The sequence below is a fragment of the Actinia tenebrosa genome, unplaced genomic scaffold (genome assembly GCF_029948245.1).
Source record: "Actinia tenebrosa isolate PJP-AT-01 unplaced genomic scaffold, QUT_ActTen_1.0 PGA_scaffold4__44_contigs__length_22323623, whole genome shotgun sequence".
Lineage (NCBI taxonomy): Eukaryota > Metazoa > Cnidaria > Anthozoa > Actiniaria > Actiniidae > Actinia > Actinia tenebrosa.
In genome coordinates, this window is record NW_028292581.1 from 15,542,063 (window position 1) to 15,561,607 (window position 19,545).

General features: G+C 40.2%; 3 protein-coding genes across 3 annotated transcripts; 1 reads left to right on the forward strand and 2 right to left on the reverse strand.

Moving 5' to 3' along the window:
- Positions 1 to 3,203: 3,203 nt before the first annotated feature.
- On the forward strand, positions 3,204 to 9,923 carry LOC148907228 (uncharacterized). Its single transcript, XM_089036410.1, has 2 exons — positions 3,204 to 9,663; positions 9,851 to 9,923. The coding sequence occupies exon 1, from the start codon at positions 3,204 to 3,206 to the stop codon at positions 9,345 to 9,347; it is 6,144 nt and encodes a 2,047-aa protein (XP_088892536.1). The 3' UTR covers positions 9,348 to 9,663; positions 9,851 to 9,923.
- A 226-nt stretch (positions 9,924 to 10,149) lies between these two features.
- Positions 10,150 to 12,700, reverse strand: LOC148907229 (tripartite motif-containing protein 2-like). Its single transcript, XM_089037077.1, has one exon. It carries the CDS (start codon positions 12,480 to 12,482, stop codon positions 10,341 to 10,343), a length of 2,142 nt encoding a protein of 713 aa, XP_088893203.1. The 5' UTR covers positions 12,483 to 12,700; the 3' UTR covers positions 10,150 to 10,340.
- Positions 12,701 to 16,126: 3,426 nt separating this feature from the next.
- LOC148907230 (E3 ubiquitin-protein ligase TRIM45-like) lies at positions 16,127 to 18,305 on the reverse strand. Its single transcript, XM_089037082.1, has one exon. The coding sequence runs from the start codon at positions 18,277 to 18,279 to the stop codon at positions 16,141 to 16,143; it is 2,139 nt and encodes a 712-aa protein (XP_088893208.1). The 5' UTR covers positions 18,280 to 18,305; the 3' UTR covers positions 16,127 to 16,140.
- Between the last annotated feature and the right edge of the window lie 1,240 nt (positions 18,306 to 19,545).

Sequence of the window (19,545 nt, forward strand, 5' to 3'; positions counted from 1 at the left end):
ACAATAGTTGCCCCCTACGCCATCCCATGTCTTAATTAAAACATTAGGATTCAAGTTGGCCTGAGTACCGGTAAAAAGGTCTATTGCAAAGAGATAAACGCCAGAACGCCGGCTTCGTGTGCGGGAATGATGTGAGCAACATGCACCGCCTTTAAAGGGTTGAGCACTTGGATGGAAGTGCCTCAATTTTAGAAATTCCAAATGATTGAAGTATTTAAGGATAATATGACTCAATTATGATCATGAAAACCAGATAAGTGAAAATTTTAGCCTGGGAACCACTTGCTGTTGAGAAATTTTGGTTTAAAAGCGAAAAGAACAACAGGTTTGAGTAAATGACGTCATTTACTTAGATGTTGAATAAAATTGATAATTTTTATCCGTCACTTTTTACCGTTAAGATAATATGTTGAACCAAACGTAGCAATGTGACCGTATGATACATAGAAATTATCTCATGTTAAGAGCTCGATATGGTTTTGAACTCGTGGATACGCGAAGCGTAGAAACAAGTTATCGTGAGGGGTCTGAATATGCAAATGTGTCACTCGCTCACTAAGATGTTAGCAGATCGATAATTAAACTTTCATCATTCCTCTTACGTCATCTGCTTAAGAACGTTACGCGAAAATTGTTTTTGGACTTTATACAAACACTTCCAAACTTCTTATCCAATAAAGAGTGAAATCAGCTATTCATATCGGGGCATGGAATCTCACAGTTCGATGTGGATTGATGTCTAGCACTGAGCATGCTCACAATTACACATAGCTTTACCTTCGGATTATTTATATCAAATGAATCAAGGAAAGATAGATGCAGGTTGCATCACATAAAATAATAAAATTGGCTCCTAAACGACTAGAAAAGGAATATTATAAATAAGCATAAGAAAAGGTACGTTTAAATTTCTTGAGAATGAACTCAGAGTAATTCAGTAAATGCGGTATTAGGAAGTGATAATGGTTAGGGTTAGGGTCCTGAGCAGAAACACTCAGGAAAATACTAAAATATTCTATTCACGTCGCAATCTCGTACCCAGAGCCTTTATGTATGCGCAGTAAGAAATAAAGGGTCTGGGTACCAGATTGTTCACGTCGCTGGAGCACACGTATTGAGCATTACTCCAGGTTTGCGGAGTAAACTTCACATAAAACTCATTCTCAGTCTCCATTGATATACTAATAATAGTAATATTATCAAATTTATTATTTAGTAACATTATCAAATGTATTATAAATGAATGAAGAAATAGAGAACGCGCATGCGTACTGTGTGTAGTTATAAAGTACGCGGGGATTGGCAGAACACGAGAGAAGTGTTAGGAGAAGCATGACACGTACCGAAGTGCTTCTCGACACTTCTCGAGTGTTCTGCCAATCACCAATTGCTTTGTAACTCCACACGTACACAGCACAGCAAGTTTATTATTTCTTTCATAAAATACAAATTACAATAAGTGTTATTTTAGATAGGAGTGACGCAAATGAAAGTGCATGCACGTGCTGTGTGCTCTAATGAAGCACGAGCTCCCAACCAATCAGAAAGCAAGATTTAGAGCAGTTATTTTATAATGTGTTATAACTATGAAAGTCTTTACTAAACTTCAATAGCTTTTCGTAAAAAGGCTATTTATACATCTATCGATAAAAATTCGAAGCGCGATTCTTCTCTACAATCAAGTTGCAATTTTTTGGTTTTAATATCTTTCCAAAACAACATTAGCCGATAGAAATGAAAGATCTGAAATAATACGAGCCACTATATTGTGAAAGATTATATATAATCTTTCGTCTCCATTCACTCTACACTTTTTTGTCATTTATTTGTTCCTTTTCTTTTCTATTTTCGTATTAGACATATGAATACAATGAAAACCCGCGTATAAGAACTTGGTTTTTAAGAACCTGTTAGGCTAAAATTTTCATTTTAATCTCCCTCCACATAAGAATCTATTACAGCTAAAATTTCAAGTTAGGCTCTTATCAGTGGAGTTACTGGAAAAGTGTATGTGACATTGGTAGAGAAACTGAATCAAGATCATCATCTGATTATATTTAAACTAACTGTACCTAAAACTTTATGACTTTTTTTTTGCTTTCAAGCCAAAATAGTGTTGATGTCTATTGTGTTAGCCATTCAAATAATGTACTACTAAGAGTACAGAGTACAAATATGAATATAAATTATTTATATTGTGTGACTGTTGCCATAAACAGTCGTGGAATGTTTAAATAATTATTAAGTATATAATAAGTACATCATTATTTTGATCTCAAATTTCAATTGTCGGTCAACGGACCACGAGGAGCGATTTGTAAGAGCAAGTATATGGCTAGACAAGGTCAGTAAAATCTTATACAATTACTTTGTAATCACACATATATATGATTTATTATTGATTGTACATTTTTGGAGGATTTAGACACACCGTATATACCATTGTTCACTGTAAATCATGCCTGATTAGAGATAACACAATTGTGATTGTAACCTTAAGTAATTCATGTATTCTTTTATGTTTGTTATAGTTTTACGATCAAATTAAGAACTATTAAAGATTGTCAGAGATCCGTATAAAACCCTAGCCATGGTTACGCCGGTAGCTACAGTAAAACTTGTCTTAAAACTTGTGGTTTAAAAGACTGTGAACTAGATTTCGCACGCTAAGCTAAGTAAACGAGGCTAGTATGGAATCGTCGGATCCTATAAGCCCGATGAGACGAAGTTTAAGCGATGCAAGGCTCGACGGAGCTGAAAGCGAACTTGTACCCGACTTTCTGAGTGAAAGAGAAACGACTGCAGTCGTAAATTTCAAGCGTACACGAACGTTGACCGCGAAAGGTCAACAATATGTAACATCATTAAAGGAAACAAACTTAGACAAAGCTCTCAAGGAGCTAAAGAATATCATGAATAACATTGAGCTGACGTGGCTCGATCACGGCTCAGATATTTAGCGAAAGAACAGACATAACTTTGAAAAATACCGCAATAATCTACAAATATTGCAAGAAGATCTCAGAAGGATAGCATCAATCGAATCCCATCACGAATTGATTAACTCATGCAACGAACAAAACAAAGAAGCGCTCGAATTACGTAAACGATTAGGAGAAAGAATCTTCGAACTAGAAAGAGAAGAAACCCGCTCGCGCAGAAGTGTAGCAACGTCTCAAGCTACGAATAAAAGTATCCAAAGGATGAAAATTCTTCTCGCCCAAAAGGAAGTTGACCTAAAATACGCCCGTTTGCAAGCAGAATTCGAACTAGAGCTACAACGAAAGAGATTTGAATTTGAAGAGTTGCAAAGAATGAAGAGTTACGAAATGGCGAAGGCCGAGAAAGACCTGATGGAGGAATTCGATGATAGATCATGCTTATCCGAAGCAAATCTCGGTCGACTCGAAACGCAGAGTAAAGATGATAACGTCCGGCGTTACATAACATCGATGCACGGTTTTAAGCAAACACATCTCAGAGGTCAAAACGACGCAAACATGAAAACCGGAAATCAGATAGGCGACGTGATTGACGGCTCCAATAAACCAAACGATAACGAACACAACGCAGACATCAAGACCGGAAACGACGCGATTGACGATTTTAATACGCCAAGTGATAACGATAACGAACTGAACGGAAATCAGGAATTAAACGATGAACATGAGACCTCGAATCAAAATGTCAACAACCCATTTGACAATGGAAATATACCCATCGAAAGGCCAAATAAGGAGATCACGTCTACCGGAAGTCATTATTTTGGTGGAAATCGCGAAACTTACAACAAAGGTGGAAGCAAGCAGCACGAAAGGGACCTTGTACCAGGCACAGGAATCTCGAAGGATATCATACCGAACACAGGAAACCCAGCCACTCCAGGTAATCGAAATACTCACCATCCAATGCGTTATACAGATAACGACAACGTAAGTCCTCAAGAACGCCGAACTCTGATTCCACCAGCAATATTCCGCCAACCTCCTATCCACACTTCAACTCCTCAGATAGTACCGAAGGGCGAAAATCAACAATCTCATGCCAGTACTGCCTGCGATGGAGCTAAAGAAACCGTTAACGCTTTCTCAACGCCTCCCCACGTGCCAGGTTATTCCCGCGCTTATCAGTATTCCATACCAGTTCATCAGCCATCGGTTCAAGAATTCGGCTCGGCGATTGCAGAGAGTATGGAAGCAGCTCGTCTGCCAACGCCCAAGCTTAATGTCTTTAGCGGTAACCCGTTAGAATGGCCTACCTGGAAAGCTGCCTTTGAAGCTGTAATTGAAAAAAGAGTAACAAACGTCAGTGAGAAGATCCTTTACCTACAACAGTATCTCGCCGGAGAACCAAGGAAAATCGTGGAAGGATACCAATTTGTTCAGACAGCTGAAGCATACCAGGAGGCCAAGAAAACGTTAGAGAGACGTTTTGGACATCCGTCTGTCGTTGCTGAAGCCTTTAGAAACAAGCTGACAAACTGGCCTCGAATCGCCCCCAAGGAAGGAAGAGATTTGCGTGAATTTGCAGACTTCTTGAAGACATGCGAGCTTGCAATGCAGTCAGTAGAAGATTTAGAAACGCTGAACAAACAACATGAGAACAAACAATTACTTAAAATCCTGCCAAGCTGGATGCACCCAAAATGGGGTACAAAGGTGAGGGAATTTCAACTCGCACACGGCGACTCTAAATTTCCTCCCTTCAAATCATTTGTTGAATTTGTGGCCAGTACAGCAGAAGTCCAATGCCTACCTGTGTTGACTGGACTTAGCGACACAAGCAAACCGTCAAGGGTAAAGCCCAGAACTAACATCCTCAACAGCGCTTCTACCCTATCTACCGAAACTAAAGGCACCTTAAGCAATGATCACAAGACCCCACTATGTCTGTGGTGTAAGAAGGGTAATCATCACCTAAATGCTTGTTCCGAGTTTGCAAAGAAACACATTAAAGAGCGAACAAAATTTGTGATCAGAAAGGGACTTTGTCTCCGTTGTCTACAGCACGGTCACATGTCCAAGGAAAACAAATGCAAGGAGATCACTACTTGTTCCCGATGTAAACAGCAACATCCCACTTGTCTGCATGTCGATGACGAAGGTCGAAGGGAGCAACAGCATAAGGTCGAGACTGCAAAAGCAGATACAGCAGCAACAAGGTGTACAAGCGTTTGCAAGGTTGAAGGTCAGCAGTATGGACAAGATCAGAGTCTCATTGTTCCAGTGTGGATATCCTGCACAGAAAAACCTCAGCTTGAAAGGTTAACATACGCGTTGATTGATTGTCAGTCGAATGCAACTTTCATCACCGAAAGCCTTAGATCAGCACTGAACATCGACGGAGCGAATAGTCATCTTCTTCTCTCAACAATGCACGAAGAAAATGAGTTAATACAGTGTAAGAAGATTCAAGGAATCAAGGTGCAAGATTACAAGCGTCAAGTCTCCATCACACTGCCAAGGATCTTCACGAGACCAGTCATTCCTTGCAAGCCATCCCAGATTCCAAAGCCTGAAATCGCGAGACAGTGGAAGCATCTTAATCGAATCGCAGATGAACTGATGCCCTACAGAGATGATATCGAAGTCGGCTTGCTGATAGGCACGAACTGCCCTAAAGCCATCAAGCCTCGAGAAGTCATAGCAGGTTCTGATAACGACCCGTATGGAATAAGAACCGACCTTGGTTGGGGCATCGTTGGACGTGTGTGTAAGAGCCCCATCAATGAAGAGTCACCAGAAGAATCTGATACCAACAATTGGGTCAATGCGACAACAGCTGATCACATTTCCATGGTGCGCGAAGAGCAAAATGATGCCAATAAAGCCACCTTCACGACCGAAACTCACGCAAGAGAGGTCATAAGCCCTGCCCAGGTGAGGGAGATGTTCGAGAGAGACTTCCACGAGAAGCCAGATCCCAAACAACAGCCCATGTCAGCAGACGACCGAGCATTTCTGACGGAAATGAAAAATCAGATTCGCCAAAGGAAAGACGGGCACTACGAAATGCCTCTCCCTCTAAGGAACAAGGATGTTTGTCTCCCAAACAACAGGTCTCAAGCCCTGAGACGCCTCGCACAGCTCAAAGCGCGTCTGAAAGGGAATGAGAGATTAAGAAGAGACTATCTCGAGTTCATGCGAAAGACGATTGATGAATGTGCAGAGAGAGTTCCGGCCGAAGGCGGCAGACCCACAGGAGGACGTATTAACTATGTTCCCCACCACGGCGTCTACCACGTAAAGAAACCAGATAAGATTCGGGTTGTCTTCGATTGCAGCGCCGTCTACAGAGGCACATCATTGAACAAGAACCTTCTGCAAGGACCCGATCTGACAAACAGCTTATTGGGTGTTCTTTGTAGATTCCGTCAGGAACAAATTGCCTTTTCATGCGATGTGGAAGGTATGTTCCACCAGTTCTATGTCGATGAAGCAGACCGAGACCTTCTTCGGTTTTTCTGGTGGGAAGATGGGAACCTGGACAGCCAACCGATTGAATACCGCATGAATGTCCATCTATTTGGTGCAGCATCATCTCCCGGATGTGCAAATTTCGGTTTCAAGCAAGCTGCGAACGATGGAGAAATTGAATTTGGCCAAGAAGCTGCCAACTTCATTCGTCGAGACTTCTACGTCGACGACGGCCTCAAGTCTGTAGAGACCCCGGAGAAAGCGGTAGAAATTATAAGGAACAGTCAAGCCATATGCGCGAAGGCGGGTCTAAGACTTCACAAGATAAACAGTAACATCAAGAAAGTTATTCAATCCATCCCAGTTGAGGACAGAGCTAAAAATCTTCAAGACATTGATTTCAACCAAGATCCTCTACCAATCGAACGAACTCTCGGTGTCATGTGGTGTATCGAGACGGATTGCTTCCAGTTTAGGATAATCCTCCAAGATCGTCCTCTAACTAGAAGAGGTATTCTGTCTACTGTTTGCTCAGTATTCGACCCTCTTGGATTCCTGGCTCCCGTGGTCTTGGTCGGAAAACAGATCCTTCGAGAGCTGTGTCGGGAAGCAGTCGACTGGGACGATCCCATAAGCGACAATCTTCGTCCGAGGTGGGAAAGATGGCGCGACGAGCTGAGTACCTTAGAAAATATCAAGATACCACGATGCTACAAGCCAAAGGACTTTGGCGAGGTAAAGCACGTTGAGATACACAATTTCTCAGATGCTAGTCAGAGTGGCTACGGGCAGTGCAGCTATCTTCGTTTGATAAATGATGAAGGCCAAGCCCACTGTGCTCTGCTGATGGGAAAGGCACGCGTGACGCCACTCAAACCAGTCACTATTCCACGCCTCGAGCTTACTGCAGCAGTGGTATCAGTCAAGGTTGGTCAGTGGTTGTGTCAAGAGCTAGAGTATCAGGACATTCAAAAAGTGTTTTGGACTGACAGCCAGGTGGTCCTAGGCTACATCAACAACAGCGCAAAGAGATTCCACATATATGTCGCCAATCGCGTTCAGCAGATCCATGAGCATACAGAACCCAAGCAATGGCAGTACGTGCGCACAGACTCCAACCCAGCTGATGCAGCATCACGAGGTTTGATGGCCAAGGAACTCTTAGAGCATGAGACGTGGTTCGGAGGCCCAGAATTCCTCCGCAAGTTTGGTCAACATGACGTCCACCAACGTGAAATCAATGAGCTCAGTCCTGATGATCCAGAACTCAAGAAGACAGTCACACTGACCACGCATACAGACGACTTCAAGTCAGGTCATCTTGAGACGAGCAGGTTGAACCGTTTCTCAAACTGGTTTACAGCAAAAAGGGCCGTAGCAAGGTGCATACGATACAAGAACCTGTTGAAGAAGAAGGCCAAGCTCAAACTGTCATCAGATGCCGACAGTCCAGATAATTGCTTCTACAGCGACCGCGCGATCAGCGTAGAGGAACTGCGTCAAGCAGAAAACGTCATCATCCGCAGTATTCAACAAGAACACTTCCAACAAGAAATCAAGACCTTGAATTCGATAGATGTTAAGGGCGAATTTGTCAACAGAGAGTCAACAAGACTTCGTAACACAAGTCTAAAGAAATGCAGTAGCCTTTATCGTCTAGATCCCTTCATCGACGACAAAGGTGTCCTGCGTGTCGGAAGTCGCCTTCGAAGGGCTAGCACGTCGGAAGAACTGAAGCATCCAGTTATATTGCCCGGAAAGGCCCACATATCCAAGTTGGTTATAAATAACTGTCATCTAGCAACCAAGCATCAAGGCCGAGGAATGACTTACAACGAAGTACTTCAGCGCGGATATTGGATAACCGGAGGATTATCGGCAACAGCGTCGGCTATCGAACGGTGCATAACATGTAAAAGGCTAAGAGCTCCTTTGCAGCAACAAAAGATGGCGGACCTCCCAAATGACCGGCTGGAACCAGCACCTCCCTTCACCTATTGTGCTGTGGATTATTTCGGCCCATTTAGTATAAAGGAGGGAAGAAAGGAGGTGAAACGCTATGGCGTTTTGTTTACTTGCATGCCCTCCCGTGCCATACATCTAGAGACCGCAGCGTCGCTGTCCACCGACTCATTCATAAACGCACTCAGGCGCTTCCTAGCAGAGCGTGGCCCAGTACGTCAATTAAGATCTGACTGTGGTACCAATTTTATCGGAGCCAGTAACGAATTACGGGAAGCCCTAGATGAAGAGAAAGTACGCGATGAGTTACTCAAGGAAAATTGTGAATGGATCACCTTCAAGATGAATCCGCCTTCCGCAAGCCACGCTGGAGGAGTGTGGGAACGGCAAATCCGGAGTGTGAGAAACGTCCTACGACCGCTTATGCAAGAGGCTGGACATCAGCTCGACGACGAAAGCTTCCGCACTCTGATGAAGGAAGTTCAAGCCATCGTCAACTCAAGGCCTTTGACGACAGTAAGCTCAGAAGACCTGGAGCCTTTGACACCAAATCACCTACTGACAATGAAGTCAAAGGTACTGATGCCCCCTCCAGGTGTCTTTTTAAGGGCTGACTTGTACTGTCGCAAGCGATGGAGGAGAGTGCAGCATCTAGCCAATGAATTTTGGAAGAAGTGGAGAGGAGAGTACATGCAAACACTGCAAGTACGAAAGAAATGGGACCGACCTAGCCGAAACGTCAAGGTAAATGACATTGTTATTATTAAAGACGACAATCTACCAAGAAGCGATTGGAAGCTTGCTCGTGTCTACGAAGTTCTTCCAAGTGATGATGGTTTAGTGCGCAAGGCACTCCTCGCCCTAGCTACCTCCCAATTGGACAACAAGGGAAGACGACTGACAGAGACGAAGTACCTTCAACGTCCTGTACAGAAGCTTGTAGTGCTCCAGAAGGCAGAGGAAGACTAACATCCACCATCGAAGGGCATCGAAGCATCCAAGTAAAACACACACTACGTGTATATGAACATTAAGTCACAGTGACATTTATATTTGTTTATGTTCCAAATATTAAAAAACAACAAAACAATGATTCTCTTTGATTGAACAGTGGTTCTCCACCGACTGTTGGGAAGCCCTGTGACTGTTGCCATAAACAGTCGTGGAATGTTTAAATAATTATTAAGTATATAATAAGTACATCATTATTTTGATCTCAAATTTCAATTGTCGGTCAACGGACCACGAGGAGCGATTTGTAAGAGCAAGTATATGGCTAGACAAGGTCAGTAAAATCTTATACAATTACTTTGTAATCACACATATATATGATTTATTATTGATTGTACATTTTTGGAGGATTTAGACACACCGTATATACCATTGTTCACTGTAAATCATGCCTGATTAGAGATAACACAATTGTGATTGTAACCTTAAGTAATTCATGTATTCTTTTATGTTTGTTATAGTTTTACGATCAAATTAAGAACTATTAAAGATTGTCAGAGATCCGTATAAAACCCTAGCCATGGTTACGCCGGTAGCTACATATTGTATTATGAGATTATATTTATAAAATATTTCAATGAAATTCATATGGAAATACGAAAACCTATTTTAAGAACCTTGTTAGCCAAAATTTGATTTAAGTACCATTTCTATAAGAACGTTTTTACTGTATTCGATTAAGAAGCTTAACTGAAGAAAAGAAAAAAAAAAAAAAAAAAAAAAAAAGAAGAAAAAAACAAAGAAAACGAAAAGGACAAAACAGCAATAACAGAAAAGTGAAGCAGTGAAAAGAGACAAAAGAAACCAAACGAAAACAAAAGTAAAAAAGAATAAAAACAGATATTAAATGTATAAACTGTGAATGGTAATATTTTAGCACATGTCAAACTCAGTGATATCACTCAATTTGTCATACGGGTCAAATGTGTTACAGCATAATATTAGCCAATTCTACTTTACACACCAGACACCAGAACCATACGTACTAACTAATAACTGACCATCCTTTAAAACAGTTATATATGTAGGGTTATTGATTACATCCAAAGTCCTTCCTACAAAACGACCATCCAATGTGAATTTTTGTACGCGGTTATTACCACAGTCACACACCAGTAGATGATGGTCATTATCAATAGCCAGGCCCCATGGTCCATTCAGCTGACCACCAGCACTGCCTTTACCACCAATCGTCGATATTCTAGTCGGTACGTAACCTTTCTTCTCAAATACATGAATGACGTGATTATTATAATCACTGACGTAAAACAGTCCATCATGTGTTATCACATCAAATGGAATTAACTTGTCCTGTGTTGTCAAACCAAACTGATATTGATAGTCACCGTCTCTTGTGAAGACTTGAACACGATGATTATCACGATCACACACAATGATGTTACCATCGTCATCAACGTGTACACCCCATGGAACATAAAACTGTCCATTACCGTTACCTTTGTTACCAAAGGTTTTTACCAATGTCCCTGTTGTAGTGTTCACTATACATATTCTATGATTACCAAAGTCTGCTATGACTAAATCTGTATCATTCAGAAATGCTAAACCTTGAGGACCAAACAATTGTCCCTGTGCACTACCGTGACTACCATACGTCAGTAAGAGATCTCCATCAGTGGTGAATACATAAACACAGGGAGAAGAAACATTTGAAACAGCGAACCTGCTATTCTCTTTGTTTACTGCTATACCTGTTAACCAACTAGAATCTATATCTACACCTTTCACATTAAACTGTCCTGTTGTTCTCATTTCTTGTGGCTTGACATTCACCACTAGTGGACTGTTAGATACATGATTCCCATTCACTTGAATCTCTGCTGTCAACTGACCAGCTACTTTAGCCATGAATTCAACTTCTACTTTACCATCAGTTCTCACATTTTTCTTTTCTATTTTCACATTTTCTTCAGGCTTGATTTGAACGTCCATAACATCCCTTGGATCATGATTGAGTTCTCCTGTAGAGCTTTTAGTCGTTACTATCAGCTTTTCTTTCTTCAAAGCTTCTGTCTCAGATTTCACCTGAATAGTGCTCTTAGTATGGTCTGTTTTCAAGCAAGTTTGTATTTCTCCCAGCCCTGAATTCACTTGTCGCATCAGCTCTGCATTAGCAACATATTTAATTCTAGAGTATGGTGGAATATGGTTGAAGATGAAGTTCTGAGAGCATTGTGTCTGTTGGATGTTCATCATTTCACTTGGCAGTCCTCTTTCCATCACATTCTTGATGTATTCCTTGACGGCTGGAATATGATGAATTATATTCAAGTTGGTTGTGGCTGTGTTCAACTTCTCATCGATTTGTCTCAGCAATTCTCGTTCGTTGTCTTGTAGTATTTGGATGATTTTCTTGGTTTTGTCTTTGACTTCTTTTTTTGCCTTTTCTCCTTGTTGTTTGATAGTGTTAGCAATCTTTTCTTGTTGCTGCTTTTTCTTGTCATCTAATCTCAACTGCTCTAGTACCTGCAGATGCTTTGACAATTCAGCTTTCTTGATCGAAGCAAACTTATCTAATAACATTGTCTTGTGATCCTTGTGATCTATCAAGCATGTTCTGCAAATCATTGCATCACAATCGTCGCAGAAGAACTCTAGCCTGTGATGAGGGTGACTTGTACAAGGATTTTCTCTTGATATTACGAACTGAATATCTTCTTTCTTCAAATCAGCGAAACGGACGACCTTGTGATCTTTAATGAAGAACGAATGACTCTTCTCGCATTCTTGACACAGTGAATGATCACAATCAAAACAATACCAAGAAGCCGAGGAATGACTCTCAGAAGCAGAACAAGCCTTTTCTCCTTCTACCAACGTCAGACCATTCGCGATTCTTGAATGTAGTAGACTTGGCTGTAGATCTTCAACGCTGCTTAGTTCTGGTAGAGAAGTCTGTGATTTGCATCGAGGACATTTGAAGATGTTGATTTGGTGGACTTGCTCGGCGTGTCGTTTGACGCAAGGCTTACAAAATGTGTGGAAACAAGACAAGATCTTTGGTTCAGTGAAAGTATCATTACACAGGGAACATTGGAGTTCCTTCTTAAGATCTTCAACAAACGATTCCATGTCTTCAGGAGTTGAGACGAGATAAGGGAGTTGTCTGAATAATGTTGTTTGTCAGTCTTTGGTCAGGCGATTCTTGGAAATGAGCGTGACCTTACTTCCTTGAAATGATGTCACGCCATGAATGCATATTTTTTTCGGTTTCTTAATAGTTAAGCTATTGAGCGATTCTTGGAAATGAGCGTGACCTTAAGCTGATGTTACACGGAACGATTCGCATGACGATTTTTCGCAATACGACTTGTCGATTTTTGTTATACACAAGTCAACTACTCGCGCAAAGTACGTATTAGAGCATTGAACTGCAATTTAGAGGTTGTGCGAAAAATCGTTGATGAAGCTCTTACACGAATCAACTTTCAAAGAGTTCGCTATTTTCTATGCGTTGCGAGTTTTCGGAGCTGAATCAAGAACTTCCAACATGTTGCCGAATCTTTTTTGTTGCGGAGCATTTAATGTAGAGATATTCGCTTGTTTAAGGTAGTACCGGATCTTCAAAGTTCTTCTATAAACTTTTTTTTTTAAATTCTGTCATTTGAAGTTTATTGTTAGGGCATTCAAACAATAAAAAAAGAAGGGGGTCCCCGTATTGGTTATCGAGATATAAGGCGTCAAAAAGGTGTGATTTTTCAGTTTTCCGCGCGTTTTTGCCGAAAATCTGTCCCCGCCAATGAATTCGAATTGCTCGATTGGATTTAATAAAGAAAAACAGGAAACTGTTTAAACGATAGTTGTTGAATCTAGGAAACATACCTTGATTAAAAAAAACCATGCAATCTTTTGAAAGTGGCGTGAAAATTAAATTCTAGAAGCGAAATTGCTTGCAATTCGGCGCAGTTATATGCGTGTGTGGTTGTAAAAATGTTGAAAATTCATGACAATTTTAACTATGAATTTTTTCTTCCCGCACTAAATCCAAAGAAAATATCTAGGTTTAAATAAAAAGAAAAAAATTGGGGGTCAACGTACTAATAGACGAGCTATGAGCGACTAAATCCAAGGTTTTTGGTCAAAAAAACACAAATCTTGTCCGCGCGGGACTGGGTTCTAGTACATTAACATGTCTGAAACTGGTCAAATCGTCTTTGTAATCTCCAGAGAATCTAAGACGTATTTCGAATTGATTTTGAGAATAACATGTCAAATTCATTTTTTGTTACTTCATTTTCATAAAGGTATGAATTTGTTGTTTTGAATCCAAAGAGTGATCAAGTCAGGCAACAAAAATCTAAGCATGTTTTGAAAACATTTCATTTTTGCCTCAAAAGTTCCATGAATTAGCAAAATAGTTTGATAAGTTATAGAAAAGGATTCAACTTCTGACATTATTTGAATCAATTTTCAATACAGCGCAAATAAAGGGTAAAAAACGAGATGCGCGAAATGGATGCGCAGTAGCAAGGGTCCGGAACTACCTTGATAGCAAAGGAAAATTTTCTAGGATATAGAAATCTTTGTGGCGACATAACGAGCTCAGAGAATTTTCTAATTATCGAATTTCGAAAGTTTTCCGAAAGATTTCGTGTGCAAATGGTGGATGACAATGCAACTATATACCATCGTTGTCTCATCCATAAAACGGTCGTTTTTGTGCCATTGGGGTATTTTCTAAACCGGTGTTAGAAGATAAAGAAAGGAAAGCAAAGGGGCAGATAGTAAGCAAGAAAGGAAAAGAGACGAAAGGAAGGGAGACGAAGGGAAAAGAGAAAGAGGAAAACTTTGATCTTATGAAAATGTTTATTCTAAAAGTACCACAATACAAAAGAAAATACTGAAAAACCAACATAACATGATATATATACAAGTTGTATTGCATCTTTAGATTTCGTAAGGTAAGGAACTGTTTATAAAGAAGTCCTGGCTCGTTTAGACACAAGTGACTGAATTACTTTGGATTGTAAAGGAGCCCATCTCTGGAAAGCGTTTTTAAAAAAAATATCTTTATCAGGCTAATATGACTTATCGGACAATTGTTTACAGTCAATATTCTTACATATGTTTGTGATATATCCCAAGAAAAGGGTATTTTTTATATTATGACATCTCCTAGCCTCTAAGTTCTCTGTTAGATCAGGGTATTATATGTTACTCGTATGATGGTGGGGATTTCCACGTGCCTAGAGAAACAGATTAATGTCAAGTCACGAAAAAATGTATTAAATAACTGAGACATTGTTGATCACCCGCCAAAAGAACCCGATCGCACACTCCTGATATGACATCATAGTCGACATATTGGATCGGATTGGATCACATGTGTCTTAGCCAGGCAACTGGAGGGGGGATAATATGACAGGTATTAGAAGCCACTAGAAATGAGAGATCAAAAGAAAACTGAGATAACTAGTGCCTCTTGCTGGGGTTAACATGCAGTTAATCTTCAAGATGTCGCAACGAACGAAAGTCCTCCGACACCTCCCCCACTCTCCTTCCCTCAGACCAAAACTAATGACCGGTCCCCAAACCTCTAGATTTAAAAAAACCTTAATTTGTCTATTGTATCCTAGTGATGTAATCCAATGAAAAATTGAACGACTGAACCATATTTTGGCTTTAGACTTCGAAGTCCTTCTGATAACAAATTTTCTATAACAAATATAGTATATGCATTCCTTATGCAAACTTAGCCAAAATCATTAATAATTCATGAATAAAACACAATAGAAATCATGACCATGAAGGAGATTTATGAAATAACTGTTATGAATCTCGCGTTCTGATTGGTTTGGAGCGCGTGCTTTATGAGAGCACATTGCACGCGCGCGCACTTTACGTTGCGTCATTCCTATCTATTATTGTAATTTGTATTTTATAAAAGAAATAAAAAACTTGCTTGCCGTGCTGTGTGCAGTCATAAAGCACTTGGGGTTTGGCAGAACACTCGAGAAGTGTCCAGAAGCACTCCGCTACGCGTCGTGCTTCTCCTAACGCTTCTCTCGTGTTCTGCCAACCCCCGCGTGCTTTATGACAGCACACAGCATACAGCACACGCGCGCGTTTTCTATTTCTTCATTTATATCTGATATAGATTCGTCTTCATTTGCATAAAATCTAACTTTGATTTTCTCTATCAAACTTGGTTCATTTCGTAAAGAATTAGGTACAATATCAGAACATACATCGTGAGTTTTTTTAAGTAGTTTAATAAACTCGTAGATCGTGTTTTATCGGGTATCTATACACCTATCAATAAAAATTGCACGAAGGACGCCTTTTTTTGATGATAAAGCTGTCATAAAATCTTTCCAAAACATCAGTAGCGGATCACAATGGAAGGAGATCTGAAATAATACGAACCGCTTTATGGTGGAAGATTATATCGAATCTTTTGTCTCCTTTCACTACTTCACTTTTTGGTAATTTTTTATTTTCCTTTTCTTTTTCAGTTTCGTATTCGATATATCAATATTTGATAAAAACTAAAAAAGAAAAAAGAAAAAAGAAAAAAGAAAAAAGAAAAAAAAGAAAAAAAGAAAAAAAGGGAAGTAAAAAACAATGAAAGAAGACAAAAGAAAGCAAACGCAAACAAAAGTAAAAAAGAATAAACATATATTAAATGTATAAACTGCGAATGGTTATATTTTAGTACATGTCAAACACTAGAATATCATTGCATATGTCATATCGATCAAATATGGTGACTGAAAATCATTAGCCAATTCTACTTTATATACCAGACACCAGAACCATACGTACTAACTAATAACTGACCATCCTTTAAAACAGTTATAAATAGAGGGGAATGGATTACATCACAAGTCTTTCCTACAAAACGACCATCCAATGTGAATTTTTGTACGCGCTTATTTTCATTATCACACACCAGTAGATGATGGTCATTATCAATAGACAGTCCCCATGCTTCATACAGCTGACCATCAGCACTGCCTTTACAACCAATCGTCGATATTCTAGTCGGTACGTTACCTTTCTTCTCAAATACATGAATAACATGATTATTCTTATCACTGACGTAAAACAGTCCATCATGTGTTATCACATCAGTAGGAGTAAACCTGTCCTGTGTTGTCAAACCAAACTGATATTGATAGTCACCGTCTCTTGTGAAGACTTGAACACGATGATTATCACCATCACACACAATGATGTTACCATCGTCATCGACGTGTACACCGCAAGGATATTGAAACTCTCCATCCCCGTTACCTTGGTTACCAAAGGTTTTTACCAGTGTCCCTGTTGTAGTGTTCACTATACATATTCTATGATTACCAAAGTCTGCTATGACTAAATCTGTATCATTCAGAAATGCTAAACCTTGAGGACCAAACAATTGTCCCTGTGCACTACCGTGACTACCATACGTCAGTAAGAGATCTCCATCAGTGGTGAATACATAAACACAGGGAGAAGAAACATTTGAAACAGCGAACCTGCTATTCTCTTTGTTTACTGCTATACCTGTTAACCAACTAGAATCTATATTTACACCTTTCATGTTAAACTGTCCTGTTGATCTCATCTCTTGTGGCTTGACATTCACCACTAGTGGACTGTTAGATACATGATTCCCATTCATTTGAACCTCTGCTGTCAACTGACCAGCTACTTTAGCCATGAATTCAACTTCTACTTTACCATCAGTTCTCACATATTTCTTTTCTATTTTCACATTTTCTTCAGGCTTGATTCGAACGTCAATAACATCCCTTGGATCATGATTGAGTTCTCCTGTAGAGCTTTTAGTCGTCACTATCAGCTTTTCTTTTTTTAAAGCTTCCGTCCCAGATTTCACCTGAATAGTGCTCATCTTGTGGTCTGTTTCTAAAGTGCGTATTTTTCCTAGCCCTGAATCCACTTGTTTCGTCAGCCCTTGATTATGAATAAATTCAATTCTCCAGATTGAAATGTGGTTGAAGATGAAGTTCTGAGAGCTTTGTGTCTCTTGAATGTTCATCATTTCACTTGCCAGTCCTCTTTCCATCACATTCTTGATGTATTCCTTGACGGCTGGAATATGATGAATTATATTCAAGTTTGTTGTGGCTGTGTCCAATTTCTCATCGATTTGTCTCAGCAATTCTTGTTCGTTGTCTTGTAGTATTTGGATGATTTTCTTGGTTTTGTCTTTGACTTCTTTTTTTGCTTTTTCTCCTTGTTGTTTGATTGTGTTAGCAATCTTTTCTTGTTGTTGCTTTTCCTTGTCATCTAATCTCAACAGCTCTAATACCTGCAGATGCTTTGACAATACAGCTTTCTTGATAGAAGCAAACTTATCTAATGACATTGTCTTATGATCCTTGTGATCTATCAAACATGTCCTGCAAATCATTCCATCACAATCTTCACAGAAGAACCCTAGCCTGTGATGAGGGTGACTTGAACAAGGATTTTCTCTTGTTATTAGGAACTGAATATCTTTTTTCTTCAAATCAGCCAGACGAACGACCTTGTGCGGATCTTTAATGAAGAACGAATGGCTCTTCTCGCATTCTTGACACAGTGAATGATCACATTCAAAACAATACCAAGAAGCTGAGGAATGACTCTCAGAAGCAGAACAAGCCTTTTCTCCTTCTACCAACGCCAGACCCTTCAAGATTCTAGAATGTATTAGACTTGGCTGTAGATCTTCGACGCTGTTTAGTTCTGGTAGAGAAGTCTGTGATTTGCATCGAGGACACTTGAAGATGTTGATTTGGTGGACTTGCTCGGCGTGTCGTTTGACGCAAGTCTTACAAAATGTGTGGAAACAAGACAAGATCTTTGGTTCAGTGAAACTATCATTACACAGGAAACATCGAAGATTCTTCTTAAGATCTTCAACAAACGATTCCATGTCTTCGGGAGTTGAGACGAGACGAGATGAGGGAGTTGTCTGAATAATGTTGTTTGTCAGTCTTTGGTCAGGTGATTCTTGGAAATGAGCGTGACCTAATTACTTCCTTGAAATGTTGTGACGCCATGAATGCATAATTTAGGGAGAGCATTTTTTATCAGTTTCTTTTGAGTTATTGTGCGATTCTTGGAAATGAGCGTGACCTTAAGCTGATTTTACACGGGACTATTCGCAACGGTGATTATTCGCGAGACGACTCGTCGATTTTTAATACAAGTTACACGAGTTATAACTTCTCGCGCAACGTTCGTTCGAAAATCAACATGCAACTGTGCAGGATTTTTAGCGATTTTTAAAAGAAACAACATCGTCCTCAGTCCTCGTGTGGGGGGGGGGGGGGGGGGGGGGGAGGAGGAGAAAAAGGGAGAGCCCTCTTTTCTTTACCCTCTCCCCTCCTCCCATTTCCCCTCTCCTAGGGCCGAGCTAACGCAGTGTCGCCAAACAAAGCAATTTCAATTTTGGAATTTACTTATTATCATCTGAAATTTGAAGTTTCAACTCTGAAGTCTGAAGTTTAAGCTTCAACTCTGAAGTCTGACTATCAGGCATCAACTCTGAAGTCTGAAATTATAAATCAGTGAATGTCAGTGTAAGTCATTAGAAACTGGATGTAACTATAAGCCGGATGATTGATATTCGACCACAATTTGAAACTCGAAAAGAAAAAAGCTTGAGTTTTGCAAAATGCAAACATAAGGCTGGGCAGCGCTGGCTGAAGTCCAAAGTCTGAAATATCCCAAGTCTGAAGTATGAAGTCTGAAATGTCCCTCCAGGTTTTCCGTAGTATTGTATGCTGAAAGTGGACTGACGGTCGCAAAGAAGTAGATCTAGGAAAACGTTAAAGACTGAGTGGTGGTCAGTGGCTGTGGTGTCGTATCTATCCTGACTCTCTTTGATCTATCTTGACCCTTCTGGCTGTGGTTTTGCCCGTTGTATGGTCACCCTCCACGGCTTGATGGATTCTGCGCATAGCGCGTTACGGTAGAGACGCCATCTACGAACCTGGGTCTGAAGAGAACGGTGGCATTGTTGAACATGGCCGTCTTTGAGTGGAGACTAGATAACTGGGAATTTTTGAAGTGGATTTCACCATTTGACCGATGTTCGGGGTGTGGTGAGAGATCGAGGGCTGCGTCTACCTCGGCTATAGGATGTACAGTGTTGCGGGTTTGAAAAGTGAAGAGAGAGAACAAGAAACAAGCGACC